At 45.9% G+C, this 18,129-nt stretch overlaps 1 protein-coding gene across 2 annotated transcripts in view; it reads left to right on the top strand.

Moving 5' to 3' along the window:
• Pik3c2b (phosphatidylinositol-4-phosphate 3-kinase catalytic subunit type 2 beta) overlaps positions 1 to 13,179 on the top strand; it is a 71,771-nt gene extending 58,592 nt beyond the window's left edge. For both annotated transcript variants that reach the window (XM_004625399.2, XM_023708305.1), the window contains 7 exons: positions 1,134 to 1,335; positions 1,756 to 1,880; positions 3,737 to 3,854; positions 6,722 to 6,803; positions 7,179 to 7,285; positions 9,993 to 10,121; positions 11,018 to 13,179. In XM_004625399.2, coding sequence (XP_004625456.1) covers positions 1,134 to 1,335; positions 1,756 to 1,880; positions 3,737 to 3,854; positions 6,722 to 6,803; positions 7,179 to 7,285; positions 9,993 to 10,121; positions 11,018 to 11,206 — 952 coding nt within the window. In that variant the 3' untranslated portion in view covers positions 11,207 to 13,179. The remainder of the gene's footprint in view (positions 1 to 1,133; positions 1,336 to 1,755; positions 1,881 to 3,736; positions 3,855 to 6,721; positions 6,804 to 7,178; positions 7,286 to 9,992; positions 10,122 to 11,017) is intronic.
• Positions 13,180 to 18,129: the final 4,950 nt, after the last annotated feature.

Genomic DNA, 18,129 nt, shown 5'->3' with positions numbered 1-18,129 from the left:
GGGGATTGAACCGCGGTCCCTGATGCTTTGCCAAGCTTGTTCCAAGTAGGTGCCTTAGACCACTGAGCCATCTCTCCAGCCCCATATAATTCTGGTTCTTATTTACACTTTCAATTTCTCACACCACTGAGACAACACAATATTTACACATATTGCAATATACGTGTCTGATTATTTCACATGTGTATGGTCTCAGGCTAAGGAGATAGCTCAGCAGCATAAGTGCCTGCCTGGCAAGAGCAAGGTCCTGAGTTCAATCCCAAGTACCAAAGATTTAAAAAAAAAGCAAAACAAAAAAATATGGTCTCAAGGTCTCCCCATTTAGCTATAAATGTCTCAAGTTTATCAACTTTTAAAGCTAAGTGGTACTCCCTTATAGTAAAAGCCTACATTTTTAATTTTTAAAATCTATTTACCAATTGATGGACATATGAGCTATTTCCAAGATTTAGCTATTACAACTATGCTGCTATAAACATGGGTGTGTGTATATGCATGGGTGTGAGTATATGTGGTATGATGCTTTTAATTCTTTAGGGAAGATACCAAGAAGGAAAATAGCCAGGTCAAATGGAAACTGTAATCCTAGTTTTTTGAGGAATCTCAACACTGATTTCCACAGTGGTTGTACTGGCTTACCCTCCCACCAAAAGTGGAGAAGGGTTCCTTTTCCCCAGTGTTCTGCCAGCATTTGTTATTGATGGATTTCTTGATACTAGCCATTCTTTCTGGAGTAAGATGGAGTCTCAGCATTGTTTTAATTTGCATCTCTTAAATGACCAATGATGTGAACTTCAGGTGAAGAAGTACAAATGCCGTATGGTGAGCCTTTAATTCACTTTGACAGCACAGCTCAGACATTTGTGTGTTAAGTTTCTGGTGTCCTCATCCCTCCCTTCTTTGCTTTGACTGCCTTTGACTTAGATGGACAGAGAAGGGATGACATGTGCAATCCCAGGATTCATAGGAACAAACTGCATATGATAGATATCTGCCTATTCTCTGAAGGTCTCACACTGGGAACTTCTGTTTATTTCAGGAGTTGAGTATGATGACCTTGGTTAGCCCTGTCACAGCAGGGGATTTGTCCATGATTACATCCTTTTCTTCCCATTGTCCTCCTGCCCCAACAGGTTGATTGAGTCAAGCCTGGGCAGTGTAGCCACAAAACTCAACTTCTTCATCCATAACCTGGCCCAGATGAAGTTCACAGGCTCCGATGACCGGCTGACTCTTTCCTTTGCCCCTCGAACATACACTCTCAAGAGCTCTGGCCGCATCTTTGATGTTTTTCTCTGCCGTCATGAGAAAATCTTCCATCCCAGCAAGGGCTATGTAAGCATTTTTTCTTTCCTCTCCTGTCTCCTCCTGACTCAGCTCACTGGGGTTCTACCTCTTCCTACTCACAGTGGACAGTGGTGCTCACCGAGCCTCCTAGTCTGGAGCAGCTCCAGGCCACTGGCTTCTCCCTTCCCCAGATAACCTGGGTAGAATCGGGGAACAGACCAGTGGTAATTCCCACCATGTCACAGGCCCTACACAGTATACCCTGAAGAGTTTTGCTCCCAGAGTTTTGCTCCCAGATTCCTGCATATGTCCTGTCCACCATCCATCCTGTTCTCCAGTGGAGATGCCCCTGCTCTGCCTTCTGGAAAGCACCCCCTAACTCAGTACACACGTGTGCTTCCATTCCCTATTACCTCCTTCACTGGATGTGTAGGGTCTAAGACACATCTAAGATGTGGACCTTTGCAGATATATGTGGTGAGGGTAAATCGAGAGAGTGCTCATGAGGCCATTTACATCCAGCGGACATTTGAGGAGTTCCAGGAATTGCACAACAAGCTCCGGCTGCTCTTTCCTTCTTCCCTCTTGCCCAGGTAACTTCCCCCTTTACTTTATGGGGACGAGGGGGAGGGATGGGGCTGGCAGAACTTCAGGGGCACAGAGCACCCTTTGAAGATCTCCCTGCTTTACTTGGCTTGGCATTGATTTTGGTGACAAGTGCTCCCTCTGCTGGCCAAGCTCTCCTGGTGCCCAAGCAGTCCCCCCCCACCCCCCCACCCCCCAAGCAGCCTTGGTCTAGCCTTGGAAAGAAACTTGGGCCTATCTGTGAGAAGGAAAGCTGGCTGTGGTTAAAGAAGGGCCAGTAGTTGACTGGAAATCTTCCAAAGTGTCCAGCTTATTAAAGAGTTACACCAGAGCTGGACATGATGGTGTCCATATATAATGGGCTGAGGCAGAAGGCTTGAAAGTTCAAGGCCAGCCTGAGGAATTTAGCAAGAGTTTGTCTCAAAAAAATAAGGGCTGGTGTGCTAGGTGTGGTGTTGTACCTTCAATCCCAGCACATGGAAAGTGAAGCAAGAGGATAGACTGAGTTCAGGGCCAGCTAGGGTATAGTTTAGCAATAAAGCACTTGCTTAGCATGTGTGAGACCCTGGGTTCAATCTCCAGTACTGATAAAAAAGAGAAAAGGAACCATTTTTCAACTGGATAGACAAAGCATGGTGTATGCAGTATGTACCACAGAATATTACTGAGCCCTGAAAGAAAAGGCTATTGTGACTTGTAACCACGTGAATGAGCCCTGAAGACTTTATGCCACATGAAATAAGCCAGTCATATGACACAAGGCACAAGGTAGGATAATGGTTGAGGCATTATTGGGTTTTTGTTTTGTTTTGTTTTGTTTTTTACGGAACCGGGGATTGAACTCAGGTCCTTGCAATTGCCAGGGAAGCGCTTATTCCACCGAGCCATCTCCCTGGCCCCGCATTATTGTTTTAATAGATGTAGAATTTCAGCTTCAAAAAAATGAAAAGAATTATGGAGATAAGAGGTGGGCGTTAGATGGATGCAGGACCGTCTCCATGAGTTGGAGGCCAGCATGGTCTAGCAAAGAGTTCTGGAGGTGGATGGTGATGATAGCATGGTGAATGTTCCTTTTTTTTTTTTTTTTTTTTTGGTACTGAGGATTAAACTCAGGAACCCGCGCTTGCCATGCCAGTGCTTATTGTACTGAGCTACCTCCCTGGCCCGTGAATGTTCATAATGCCTTTTAACAGTATACTTAAGAACATTAAAATGGCCAAATTTGTGTCTTGTATATTTTTCTACTTTTTTTTTCTTTGTTTTTGGCAGCACTGGACATTGAACTCTGGGCCTTTGCACAGAACTATAATCCCCACCCCTTTTCATTTTTTCTTTTGAGACAGGATCTTGCTAAGTCCCTAAGTTGCCCTGTCTGGCTTTAAACCTGTTATCCTTCTTCCTCAGCCTCCCAAAGCACTGGGATTACAGGTGTGCGCTGCTGCTCCCGGTTTTTCTATCACTGAAAAAAAAAAATAATGATAGTAACCTATTTTCTCAGTGAATTGTTACACTGAAGGGAGAAACAGCAGAATCCAAGGCCTGGTCACAATTTCAAGGAGCCACAGGACTCTGCCTAACAATTTGGTTTTTCTGGCCTGGAGATCTTGGAGGTGTATGAGTGTACAGTTGAGTGTACCATGTGCCTGGGGGTGTGAGTGTGTGTGGCTGTGGGTGTGAGCATGCAGTGTTATGTGTGTCAGACCTGGGCACACATGGGGAGCCAGGGAGGAGTTTAGGTGACCTACTGCAGACAGGGAAGCTGTTAGGAAACAAGGGCCCAATGACTGGAGACACCAAGGAATGGCAAGACCTGCTCCTCATTTCTCTCCCTCTCGCTCCTTTGTGACCCCCTCCTCCCTCCCAGCTTTCCAAGTCGCTTTGTGATCAGCCGCTCCCGGGGGGAGGCCGTGGCTGAGCGGCGCAGGGAGGAACTGAATGGCTACATCTGGCACTTGATCCACGCAGCCCCCGAGGTGGCCGAGGTGGGTGGCTCCTATTCCTACTATCACTGCTGGCGGGATGGGAAAGCAGGCAGGAGGGTCTGAAGTTGGGGGATCCAGGCAGCCCTTCTGTGTCTGCCAGGGGAGTGACCCTGTAGAACGTGGGTCCCCCTTGTCAGGCAGCACATGCAATCACAGGGAATGTACTTGTTAGGGCAGCCAGGAGCACCCACACAGAGGCTTCTTCAGAAGGAGCCCTGAGCATCAGAAGGGGCCCCAAGTGAGTGGAGTGATCTGAATTGAGGAAGAGTGGAGGAAGCTTCTCTTCTCTTCTCTTCTCTTCTCTTCTCTTCTCTTCTCTTCTCTTCTCTTCTCTTCTCTTCTCTTCTTCTCTCTTCTCTCTTCTCTCTTCTCTTCTTCTCTTCTTCTCTCTCTTCTTCTCTTCTTCTTTCTCTCTCTCTCTCTCTCTCTCTCTCTCTCTCTCTCTCTCTCTCTCTCTTTTTCTCTCTCTCTCTCGGTGGCACTAAAAATCATACTCAAAAAAAAAAAAAAAAAAGAATCAAACTGAAAACCTCGCATTTACCAGGCAGGTGCTATGTCACTAGGCTACAGCCCCAGCCTGTGTTTGTGGGATTTTTTTTGGTCGTGGCTGAGGGGAGGAGCCTCTTGAAGGCAGAATCTGTGAGCAGGTCGATTATGTGTCCACCTAGATTTCTTTTAAATAAATGGCATTATAATGGCCCTCATACAGTTACCAGGAATCCTGTAACTCTGGCTGGCACCTGACTCCCATTTGCCACGTTTCCCATTGTCCATCCACACACACGTTCATCGTTTTGCAGTAGCGCCCTTTTACATGCAGTCCTATATTCTGAGACTTCTCCCATTAGCATTTATAGTAAGCATATGCTGGAACTTTAAATAGTTGTACTAAATTAATGCACTGACACGCAGTGCAATGATCTTACCCTCTTTATTTCTGTACGATTTTTTTCCATTTTCTACTATATTAATACTCAAGTAGAAACTTTCACATATTTAGGTGGGTTTTGTTTGGTTGGTTTTGGTTTCAGTCTTTTGTTTTTTGAGACAAGGGCTTAAATTGTAGTGCAGTCTGGACTTGAACTCACAGCGTAGCCTGGCTGATGTCAAACTCACAGCAACTCTCCTGCCTCAGCCTCCCAAATGCTGGGATTATGGGTGTGTGCCACCATAGCTGGTTTGGTCTTGTTCCTTCTTATTATTTAGGAAATATACTCCTGCACAGGATTCAAGCTCTTTGTCCTCATTGGCTCAAGCACCTCTATAGGTGAGCAGGGTGCATGTGCTGATTAGAGAGGCAGGAGTCAAAAGGAACACACTGCTCTTAACCTGAAATGACTGTTATTTTTCCTTTTAAAAAATATTTTTGGGGGCTGGGGAGATAGCTCAGTGGAATAAGCACTTCCCTGGCAAGCACAAGGGCCTGAGTTCAATCCCCAGTTCTACCAAAAAAAAAAAAAAAATTTAGTAAGAAAACCTTAAAGCATAAAGAAAAGCAGAATAATTAGTGTCTGTGTACCTACTATGTAAATATTTTCCCATATTAGCTTTATTTACGTACTGGGAATTGAACTCAGGACCTTGGGCTTGCCAGGCAGGGACTGTGCCACTTAGCTATATCCCCAGCTGGGTTCACTTATTCTTAATTTAAATTTATATATTTATGTATTTGGTGCAGCTCACACAGCATGTGGTACCAGGGATTGAACCTGGTCCTTGCGCTTGCCAAGCAGGCGCTTAGACTGATGAGCTATCTCTGCAACCCTTATGTATTTATTTATTTTTTTACATAATTTTATTGAGAAACAAATAGCAATGAGACAGTTTCAAACCAAATTGGTAGAACAGTTTCAATAATTAACACATTGCATACGTTCTTCCTAGTGGTTAATTGGTGTACAAGATGCGGACATGATATCCTATTTACAAACACTATTAGAACAAATCCCTCTATTCATTAAGAGAATGCAACTATATATCTATCCTAATCACTTTGAATACACAGATACAAAATGGACATTCATCTATATCCCCTTTTTTTATTTAGTTCCGTTATTTGAATATTGTAGGTGTGTTAACTCAGCAAAATATTCTAAACAAGTCCAGTAGTATTGGGTTTTCCACTTCACTGGCAATGTCAGAAATTGCTGACCTGAGTCCCCTACAGCTCAACATAATAGCATGGCTTTACTTCTTATATTTTGTTTTTATACTTTTCTGCTGGATGGTTAAGACCAAGGTAAAGCAGGACCTATGCAACAAGAGTTGTAGCTTTTGGGTCTGATAAGGTCAGTGAAATCCCCTCAGGATTTATGCTGAGATCCTGTACCTCAGATTATAGAACCTTTGTCAGTGTCAGCCATGTGGATGAATCACGGCCATTGCTTGGCCAATGTGCTCTCTGTGAAAGCCTGAGAGAATGTTTTCTCTCCATATGACTCTCCTTAGGCACATTCTACATCATCGATCACTTTCCTCTTTGGCCCCATAATCTCCTTGATCAGAAAATTTGGGACACTACTGAGTTACATGATGTTACAGTACAAGTTCTCATATATTGCCCTTATTTATTTTTATGGCATATTTTAAAACAAATTGGATGATATTGTACCCTTACAATATTATAATAGGTATCTCTGAAAAATAAGAATAAGTGCATGTGTAACTGTAGCATTGTTACATCATCCAACAGGTAGTCCATGTCCAAGGTTTCCCAGACTCTTTACAGTTGGTTTGATTGCATCTTTCCCCAAATAGAAGGACACATATTTGGTTTTCTGTGTCCTACATCTCAATCTGGAGCCTCCGGTCCTCCTGTTGGGCTGCTGTCCCACTGAAGAAGGGCCTGTGTTCTGATTCCATTCCAGTGCGACCTGGTGTACACCTTCTTCCACCCCCTGCCCCGGGACGAGAAGGCTGCGGGCACCAGCCCAGCCCCCAAGTCCTCAGGTACAGTGCCTTGCCTGGGGGAGCCCTGCGGCCCCCCTGGGCCTCCCAAGGCTCTCTCCTGCCCCATTCCTCCCAGTGCTCTTTTGTTGGCTGTCTCCAGTCCCTCTTCTCATTGGCTGTGCAACCTGCTTCTGCACTCAGGCTGTGCAGCTCCTTGGCCCAGCTCCCCTGAAGCTGGATGCTGGTACTACACCACCGCTTCCGTAAACTGCTCCCAACTCACGTCCAGACCCTGCTTAGGTGGAGCTCATGAGAATCAGGAACCTGACTTAGAGAGACTGGGACAGGGGCTTCAGAGAGAAAGCAGAACCCACCTGTCACAGTCAGGAGCACCACGGGCCTATTGACCTTTCTCGGTTTCCTTGGTTCCTACAGATGGCACATGGGCCCGGCCAGAGGGAAAGGTGGGCGGGGAGGTGAAGCTATCCATCTCCTACAAAAACAACAAGCTCTTCATCATGGTGATGTACATCCGTGGCCTGGTAAGTGCACAAACAGCCCCTGTTTATTTGTCTGTCTAGTTTGTCTGGAATAGCCAGAGCTTTTGCTGCCCTGGTGTCAGCTGAGTAAGTGCTAGGATGCATGAGCCAGGCCTATGTTCTGACCACACAGTTCAAGACAGGGGGTCAGGCCTGTTAGCTGTGGGCTCCAGCAGTGTCCTGCTCATAAGGAGGGTAACATCAGCGCCAACCTCCTAGGCTTGCCTCTGGGATTAAATGAGATACTGCATGGCAAGCACTCACTTCACTGCATTATTATGGTGATGTGGTACTTACTGTAAAAGAGAGAGGCCCAAAGGGCTAGTCACCTGATAAGGCAGTCACTTGACATCCTTTCTGCTTAATCATGCAGCATATGCTGACATTTTTGGTACAGAACGTAGGAACAATGTGGATAGAATTCTATAGAATACAAGAGGTGACCAAAACATGGTGAATGTTCAAATTTTTAAAAATTGATTATAATATGGAATGGGAGGGGCATAAGAGGGGAAGTAAACAGAATTAGGATTCGCTGTGTACACACACCAACTCTCCATGATCGGTGTGCTCATCGTATATTCCGAACATGTACTAATAGAAATGGTTTTAAAATGTATTATTACAGTAAAATCCATAATACTCCCCTGCACTTCAAACATACTCTTCCCACCATTCTTGCCGCTTTCTGAAACAGTTCTGGAAGTCCTCTTTCATGAATGTCTTCATAAGGTGTGATCACAAATGCAATGAATGGTACTGCTGAGTGGAATCCAAAGGAAAGGTGGTCTTGTAAAAACATTACAGTGAGGTGGCAGTTTGCAGAGTGGGGAAGGAAGGCCTCTGATAGAGGAGCTCTGTGATGCAAAGCCTGAGTCATGACGGCTGCTGGGTGTGGCCAGGAAGCACAGTGGCTTCAGCTGCAGCGGGCGCTGGTGGGGAGGTGGGAGAGGGCCCAGTGGGCCAGAGCATAGGCGCCACCATAGGACTGTCTCCCCGGAGGAAGATAGGTGGGAGAAGAGGGGAGATAAGAGGGAAAGAAGAAGAAGAAGTAAAAAGAATTAAGAGGCACTCTGTGTATTCCTCACCATGAATATAATCATTAGGTACTGCAGCTGTATTAATAAAAACTTAATAGCCAGGCACGGTGGCACACATCTGTAACCCCAGCACTTGAGCAGCTGAGGCAGGAGGATTGCCCTGGCTACATAGTGAGTTCAAGGCCAGCCTGTGCTACATAGTGAGACCCTGGTTTTTTTGTTGTTTTTTTTTAATGTTTTTAGAGATAGGTGGGAATTGTTGGAGGGCTTTGGGGCAGAGCTTTGGCATGATTGGCTTACGTTTTAAAAGCTGGGGCCCTGGGGGTGTAACATGTGTACAGCACTGGGTTCAGTTCTCAGTACTGGAAATAGAGATCAAGCTGGGTGAGTCACTTGTCAGCTGACCTTGAGCAAGGAAGCAACATAATCGACTCATGTCTCCTCTGGGCAAGAGTTAAACAGACCAAATGACAAGAGAGCATGACAAGATGATACCTGGGGAGGATAGCATGGCTCATTCCAAGGAGGCCACATCATGAGCTGCCCAGAGCATTTAGATGAAAAAGAACGGATTTCAAGAAGCTAAGCCAGGGCTGGAGATATGGCTCAGTGGTCTAAGGCACCTACTTGAAACAAGCTTGGCAAAGCACAGGGGCCGCAGTTCGATCCCCCAGCACCACATGCCAGCCAGCCCTGCCCCCTGGTGGGCTGAGCTGGCCACACACACACACAATAAATAAATGTAATAAATAAAAAAATAAATAAATAACTTAAAAAAAAAAAAAAAGAAGCTAAGCCAAGGGCCAGCGAGATAGCTCAGCTGACTAAGTGCCTGCTTAGGCAAGCACAGGGACCAGGGTTTGATCACTGGCACCACATGCAGTGTTGGCCCTGCCCTCAGGTATGCTGAGCCAGCCAGCCACCGAGACTGGGCTGGTGGCACATGCCTGTAATCCCAGCACTGGGAGGCTGAAAACAGGAGGATCACCACGAATCTGAGCCCAGAAAACCTGCAACCCTACCTACATAAATACATAAGTACCAAATACACAAATTTTAAAAAAGTTGAACCAAAAATAAAACCAAACTACATATAATAGGCAACTGACAGTCTAATCTGTCTGTCTCTCTTTCTCTTGTACTGAAGGTTGAAGCCAGGGTCTTTGCACTGAGATATATCCTCAGCCCTTTTTTAAATTTTTATTTTGAGACAAAGTCTCACTAAGTTGCCCAGCCTGGGTATGAAGTTGATCCTTCTGCCTTGGCCCCCTACAATACTGGGGTTACACTGTTTTGATAGAATACCTATCATGATCTTGGTAAGTATTTTCTTTTATCAGAATGGAGCAAGATGGGAGGTAGGCAGATGGTATGTGCTGCCAGAAACCAGTGTGGGAGAGGAGTATAGGTCAGGAGTGAGGAGCAAGAGACAGATAGAAATCTTCAGTTAGTTGTTGTGGCACATGTCTGTAATCTCACTCTGGGAGGCTGAGGCAGGAGGATCACAAGTTCTAGTTCAGCCTAGCTCAGAGAACTTTAGGATAAGATTCTATCTCAAAATAAAAAATAATAAGGGCTGGAGATGTAAGGTCCTGTGTTCAATCCCCAATACTAGAAGAAAAAAAAAAAAAAGAATCTTTATCATTTTGTTGTTGTTTTTATTGTTACAGCAATTGCTTCAGGATGGGAATGACCCTGATCCCTATGTGAAGATTTACCTCCTTCCTGACCCTCAGAAAACCACTAAGAGGAAAACTAAAGTGGCCCGGAAAACCTGCAATCCTACCTACAATGAGATGGTGTGTGGGGGAATGGTGGCATAGGGTAGTGGGCAGGCGTTGGCAGACTGCATCTGTTCTGTTAAATAAGGGTGTGTGTGTTACTCTGGGAGGCTGATGCAGGAGGATTATAAGTTTGAGCCCAGACTAGGCAGCTTAGCAAGACCTCACCTCAAAACAAGAAATTATAAAAAGACTGGGGCTATAGCTCAGTGTGAAGGCTACGTGGTCAGTCTCCAGTACTCAAAGATGCATATGTACAGGTCATTCTGCAGCGTGCCCACCACACTTCATTTGGGGTTGTGTGGCCGCTCTCATATTGCAATGGTAGCTCAAGTAGTTGTGACACAGACTTTACCTATAAAGCTAAAACTATTTGCTCTCAGGGCTGAGGAGATAGCTCAGAGGCCTAAGCACCTGCCTGGCACACACAAGGTCCTGAGTTCAATTCCCAGTACCAAAAACTAAAAATAAATAAAAATTAAACTATTTATTCTCTGTCCCTTTACATAAAAAACTTCCTTTTTTGTTTTATAAATATAGTTTATACTGGCCTTGGACTCACTGCAATCCTCTTGCCTCAGCCTCCTGGGTGCAGGCATGCACCACCCTGTGTGGCCTAGACAGCTCTTTGACCCTTGATATTAGGATAGCAGAGCAGGGTGGGGGCCATACCTGTGGGAAGGAGGAACCTGCTGGTCCTGTGCTGCACAGACAGATGCAGTGGCCCTCATGACAGGCCCTCGCTTGCTCGGGCTCTGAGTCCGCCTGCGGCTTCTCTGTGACACAGTGTTCTTGGGCTCTGCGGGGTTGGGGACACGCAGTGGCTTTAGCCTCAGCCAACTCAACCCACTAGGCACCTGAGCGTGCCCTTCCCGTGTTCATGCTTCCTCCTGTCCCCATTGTCTGGTTTGCAGTTGGTGTATGACGGGATCCCCAAGGGGGACCTGCAGCAGCGGGAGCTGCAGCTGAGTGTGCTGAGTGAGCAAGGATTCTGGGAGAACGTGCTCCTCGGGGAGGTGCACATCCGCCTGCGGGAGTTGGACCTGGCCCAGGAGAAGACCGGCTGGTTTGCCCTCGGGTCTCGAAGCCATGGAACATTGTGAGCCAGCAGAGCCATGGCCCAGGACCTCCAGCTGGTGGCAGGAGTTCGGGGAGAAGACTATCGCTCCACTACTTCTCCTGGGGGAGGGGCAGGGCCTATGCTGGGCAGCTTCCCTTGGATCCAGGCGGACCTGGCCTCTGTGACGGTGCAGTCAGGTGCCCTCGGCCGTGTCTTTCTCCACAGGCTGGACTTGGGTTGGTTGTGCTGAGCAGCCCCTCAGAAGCTGTGAGGTTGCAGCAAAGTTTTTAAGTTTACCTTGTGTCAAGGGAGCAATGCCTGGTTTGGGGTGTATGGGGGGCGGGCTGTATGAGGTAGCAGTGGAGGGGAGGGTGGGTGGATATCTTTATTTTTATTTTTAAAAAATGAAATAGTAATGTTGTCCTAGATGGGACAGGAAGCCTTGCAAGAAGGGACATACATATGCCTCAGAAGGCACGAGAGGAAGACTATTTGGACTTTTTGTATGATTAAAGTTCTTATTGGACTTTTCCCTAGGTGTTTGGTTGGGTTGGGTTTGATTTTCTAGCTATAGGAATGATTTGGGGAGGGGCCCAGTGGGTCCTCTGGTCCAGCCTGCCTTCTCTTAGAGCGGGGCAGGTGGGTGAGGGGGGAGGGCTGCCTAGGCTGCGCCAAGGCCTGGGCTGGACTGAGGCCTGCGCTGGGCCTTTCTGATTTTTGCCTCCAAAGGAGAGCGACATGATACCTACATGTGTAAGGAAGGGCCTTCCATATCGGGGTTCCGCCAAGGACCTGTATTCAGGGACCCATGCTCTTTAGGGGCAATTTTTTCCTCTCATTTTCCCCTATTTGGTTAACACTTGGCCTGGATCCTGTCTCCTCCCCCTACCTCTGTCCTCTCAAACCTTCTATGGGCCATCCCATCCCTGCAAATACGTTGGGGGTGCTTTCCCATAGGTCTCTCTTTATTAATGTTTCCCAGTGGGACAAAATGCTGCCCAGTCCTCAGATGTAGTTTCACCCCAGGGCATCGGGCCCTGGGCATCTAGGAGGCAGATGCAAACGTGGCTGCCTGCTGCATCATTTCTGGAAAGCATTCCCCTCCCTTTCCACTTCTTTCTGTTCTTCTCTCCCACACACCTTTTTCTGTCATACTTTTCCTAAAAATGTCCCTCATTCTGTGGGGCCATAAAACCTATTTGGAGCCAAAGGGATGCCCAGGCAGAAGCAAGGAGATGGGGCAGAAGAGTCCATAGCACTGTTGTTTTCCCTGGGATTTTCCTTGGTTGGGAGGAGGCTGTATTGGAGATATGACACCTCCATATCTCACCTTGGAACTGAGATCATGGGCTAGGAGAGATGGGGGCTCTTTTTTTTTTTTTTTTTTTTACCACAGACTTCATTCCCTCCCAGGTGGATTTAAATTTGCTTTTGCATTTTTCTCCAAAGGGCTGTCTTCTCAAAAAGAGGGACAGACTTTGACTTTGGTAGTAACTTTTCAAAGCACATGTCCCATGATTGGGAAAAAGTTCACCAGGACAGAAACAGTCTGTAATCTCTCTCTAGCTCTTTCCTCAACTCCAAGGGTCACCAATCTCTGTTTCTGTTGACTCATTCCACTACTGGGGAAAGAAAGTCCATTCATTGACATCACAGGGCAACAAAGAAGTTTAAATTTTTCTTTTACATTAAAAATGCCAAGGATAAAGCTGGTTGAGGAGGGCAGGGACTCGGGGAACAGAAGAAGGGTAGAGCCTTTCCAGATACATGGACCACAGATGGGTCACTGGCTTTCGCTGCTGGCCCATTTTATTTCGACCCTCTATGCCCCTGATTTGAAAAGGCCTGTACTGTACCCACTTTCCAAGCTCCTTGTATCTTCTACGTTCTCTGGAATTGTATTTTCTAATAAATGATATCTGAGGAAAAAAAACCTATCATTTTTAAAAAAGATTGGTTGATATGTAAATGTTTAGATGAAATTGTCTGGTGTACAAGATGAAAAATAAAAATAACAGTGGATTTTCAAGTGGTAATGTTGATACACCCTAGGGCCCCGCAGACCGTGGCTGAGCCACAGCTTCAGGTGGGTGTGATTATCCTGTTTTCAAATAAGAAATCAAGGCGCAGAGAGATTAAGTGTCGTGCCCAAGGCACAGAGCCAGTCAGTCTTAAAACTGGACTTTGAACCTAGCTTTCACTAGATTCCAAACCCCTTTTATGCAACGCATAATACAACTCCTTCAATTGGTGTCATATTGATCGCTTTCAAAGTGCTTTATCCATGTCACTTTTCCCACTACCATGGGGAAAAAGTGGTAAGTTCATATGCGTTAATTCTGTAAACATTTATTGTACGTACTCATGCTACCTAGCGGTGAGCCACCTTTCACAAAGCACAGAAGAAGCTTCTAGAATTGTACACTGTGGTCCTATACCGGGCATCTGACTGAGAGTTGCAAAAGCTAAGACAGTTGGGTGTGATGGTGTGATGGATCATGCCTGTGATCCCAGTGGCTTGGCAGGCTGAGGCAAGAGGATGGCAAGTTCAAGGCCAGCCTGGGCAATTTGACAAGACCTTGTCTCAAAGTAAAATTGCAAAAGTTCTGAGAGTATAGCTCAGTGGTAGAGTACTTGTTTGGTATGTGCAAAGCTCTGAGTTCAATCTCCAGTACTAAATAAATGAGACAATGCCCTGCATTTAAGAAATGTTCTGCCTGGTGGTATTTAACCAACCCCATTTTACAAAAGAACTAAACCTTGAGGCACCTGGCAACTACCAAGCTGGTAGAACTGCAGCTCAGAAGTGAACCCCCTTGTTCAAGGATTTTACCCTGAAGTTTAAAACACTCTGAGGTTAGGAGTCATATTTTGTGCTGGGGAAGTTCCTAGGGCTTTCAAGGGACATTTTGACAAAAAAGTAGGCAGTGTCACTTGATGCATTTCTGAGTGTCTCTGAAGTGTCACATCCTGGCCAAGTCCCTAAGGACCTTTTAAAAATTAGAACGTAGTCTGGCAAGAGACCTAGGTAAGGGTATCTTTTGGCCAAATGGAGTAGAAACCTGAACCTCCAGAGGGAGTAGGTATGACAGAAGTGGGGCATAGGGAAGAGGGGTACTCAGGGAAAAAAGAATCATGAAGCCCAAGAGATTGGGTTTCCAAATTCAACGAGTGGCAAAATGACAACTTGCTGGGATTCGTGGGGTGGATGGGAGGAAATGTGCTTGAGTTGAAAGGTCAGAACTGGAGCAGCATTTAAAGTGAAGAGGTGCTCTGGGGAGCACTTGCCCCAGGATTCTTTTTTTTTTTTTTTTAATTTTTTTTTTTTTTTTTTTTTTTTTTGTGTGTGTGTGTGTGTGTGTGTGTGTGTGTGTGTGTCCAGCTCAGCCCACCAGGGGGCAGGGCTGGCTGGCATGTGGTGCTAGGGGATCGAACCGTGGTCCCTGTGCTTTGCTAAGCTTGCTCTGAGTAGGTGCTTTAGACCACTGAGCCATCTCACCAGCCCCTGCCCCAGGATTCTGATCAGCACAACACACTGCACACAACCACACAGTGTCAGGCACTGTGGCTGCTCAGAGAGAAAGGTTCAGACCAGATCATGAAGGATCTCAGTACAGCGAGGCAGGCAGCCATAGAAATAGGGTCCTCCCTTGGTATCCAAGAGTTATGCATTCCACAGATTCAGCCAGTGGTGGAAAATATCTGCAAAAGAATTTTTCAAATTGCGCTGAACATGTATAGGATTTGCTCCTTGCTGTCATTCCCTAACCTACATAGTATGATAACTGTTCACATGCATTTATATTGTATCAAGTATTGCAAGTTAGAGATGATTTAAGGATATAGGAGGTTGTGTGTAGGTTATATGAAAATACTGTACCATATCTGCAGAGGGACCAATATTCCCAATATTGAGGGACACCTGCAATTATAGTACAGTCTGGCACAGACAAGATGGATGGGGGAGGGAAGGGATATGGGAGGGACTTCACAGAGGAGATATTTGGACTGTGTTTTAACATCAATCAGAGCCAAGCATGGTGGTGCACAACTGTAGCCTCAGTACTTAGGCAGCTGAAGCAGGAGGATTATCACAAATTCAAGGCTGGACTAATAGTTCAAGGCTAATCTGACCTACATAAAGAGGCCTTATTTCAAAAATAAAATTTAAAAAAAAAAAATCAGAGCTGGGCCTGATTCCAGCACTCAGAAGTCTGAGACAGGAGAATTGCTGCAGGTTTGAGGCCAGCCTGGGCTACATAGTAAGTTCAAAGCCAGCCTGAACTACTTAGTGATACCCTGTCTCAAAAAACTACCCCCCAAAAAATAATAATAATAAAAAAAATGAAAAGTCTATCAGAACTCGCAATCCTGTTCTCAGTGTGATGGAGATGCCTTTATGGATGTTGTTTTAGTTTGGTTTTTTGAGATAGGTATCTGTGTAGCCAAGACAGACTTTAAACTTACAGTGTTCCTGCCCCAGGGCTGGGATTCCAGGCTCTCATCATGCCTCCCAGCTCACCATGGTTCTGGGAAAGGGACTTCAGTACTTCACTACATGTTTTAAAGGATCATTCTGGGGCTAGGTATGTAGCTCAGTGTGAGAAGTTTTGCCTCTGTGTGAAAATGCTTGCCTGGCATGTGTGAGGCCCTTGGTTCAACATAGGCTACTGTGCAAAGGGGTGGGCATTAGCTACTTCAGAAGTTTACCTCAGAGGTTGAGCATTTGCCCAATAGGCAGGAGGCTCTGGGTACAATCCTTGAGAAAGAAAGGAGTCCAAGATGACCTCTGGAGCTGAGGAGCTGAGGAGATTCTGTAACAGGTCTCTCCTAGTTTCAGGATATTTGTTGCCAACTTTGATGTTCCTTGGCTCACAGATATGGGCCCCTGATCTCAGCCTTCATGTTCACATGGATTCTCCCTGCAAGTCTTGCTTCTGCTTTTTTGCAGGGACACAGTCCTGGATTAGGGCCTTCCTAATGACCTCATTTAACTTGATCATCTCTAAATAGCCTACATTATTTCCAAATCAGGCCCCATTCTCAAGTATGGGTGTGAGGGTTTAAACATCTTTTGGGGAGCACAACTCAACCCCTAACAGTCAAGAGACTGCAGACAACAAAATTTCTTGGTAACCTTGACAAGGGCTGTGTGCATGAGTCGGGGAAGTGAAAGGCACACTGGTGTAGGGTAGGAGAAAATAGGAGACAATGGAGACCATGAATGTAGACAACTCGAGAAACTGAGCTGTGATGGTGCAGGAACTTGGAGGGGTGTGAGGTGTGGAAAGATTTTTAAAATAGGTGATATTAAACTACAGGAATGTAAATGATCTGTCAGTGAGAGAGAAACTGGTCTGTTACAGGATAGGAGGAATAATAGCGGCTGGATTCCTTGAGTAGAAAGGAAGGCCTGGGGTCCAGGGGAGCTTCTTGGCTTGTAAGGAGATTGAAGGCAGAGTATGGGGCTTGAGATACAGGTGGGTTAGTGGGGAAAGGATGAGGTGGTTCAAGTTTGGATTTGTTTCCTCAAAGTAGTAAGAGGTGGGAACCTAAACTGAGAATGTGGTTTATGGGGGATGCTGGAAATTTGGAGGAAGAATCACTGTAAAATAGTCTCAGAGTATGAAAGTAGAGCTACCCAGGAACTGTCATGGGTGTACCTGGCATTGGTGAGGTCGGTTGGTGATCACAGAGTGACAGGAGCTGCTCAGTGTGCCTGAGCCACTAGGATCGAGTAACTAGCTGCATGCGTCGGACACCCAATGAGTAGGTAGCTCTGTTTTGCTACGGCTGGAATGTGGCCAAGAAGAATGAGAGAGGAGCAGAGGGGTCTTTGTAAGGGGCGATTCTAATACAGGATCGAGGAAGGAAGCGAAGGAGGTGATGGGTTGCAAAAGACTGGTCATGGCAATGGTTTCTGGTCTCTGAATGCCTAATAGGGAATAGGGACATTGGGTAGTGAGCTGGAAAGGCAGGAGGTGGCAGTCAGAGTGTGGGATACTTAGAGGTCAGATTTTAGAAGCAGCGCCAACTCTAGAACACAGTTAAAAGCTATGTACTTTTTACCTCAGGCCTTGCAAAATCTTTTTAAACAAACACAATGAACTGAGATTTTAATGATCTGCTGCCAAAGTGCCAGTCAGATTGCTGGTCCAAAGACTTCTTGTCTTCCCCAGCTTGCACACAGCCATGGGAACGCACTGTTAGCTCCGAGCGCACAGCTGCGCTCCCTGCACTCCTAGCTGAAGCAGGCTGGGGGCGTCTGATTCACCCTTCATCTACAAGTGTGACTGACCAGCAGTCGCATATTCTCAGAGCTGCAAATGCTTCATCATCTCTCTCTAGAACAACTTTTTTTTTTTTTTTTTTTTCTTTGAGACAGGGTTTCACTATGTAGTTTGGGCTGGCCTTGAACTTACAGTGGTCCTCCTGCTTTAGCCTCAGCCTCTTGAGTGCTGGGATTACAGGCGTGCGTTACCACGCCCGGCATCTAAAACAACTTCTAAGGTAAGGGCGTAAAAAATTATATCCAATGATTATATGGGACAAGGAAACCCATCCAAGAAAGTTTTAAGAAATTGTCAGGGGCCTGCCCATTAGCTCAGGTGTTTAAAGTGCCTGCTGAAACAAAGCAGTCAGGCTCAGGATGCTGTGGTTCAATCCCCTCATCCTCAAGCCAAACCAGACCTGCCCTGAAGGCATCCTGCGCAGCCCCCTCCTCAAAAAAAAAAAAAAAGAAAGAAAGAAAAGAAATTGTCTTTAGGAACTTGACATGGTGGCACACACCTGTCATCCCAGTACTCAGATGGCTGAGAGACTGAGGCAGGAAAATTGCTACAATTTTGAGGCCAGCCCAGGTATATAGTTAGTTTAGGAGCATCCTGAACTATATATATAGCAAGGCCCTGTCTCAAAAAATAAAAAGAAAGAAAGAAAGAAAGAAAGAAAGAAAGAAAGAAAGAA

This window comes from Octodon degus, unplaced genomic scaffold (genome assembly GCF_000260255.1).
Source record: "Octodon degus isolate 3935 unplaced genomic scaffold, OctDeg1.0 scaffold00009, whole genome shotgun sequence".
NCBI lineage: Eukaryota > Metazoa > Chordata > Mammalia > Rodentia > Octodontidae > Octodon > Octodon degus.
This window is presented reverse-complemented; position numbering and strand designations above follow the sequence as displayed.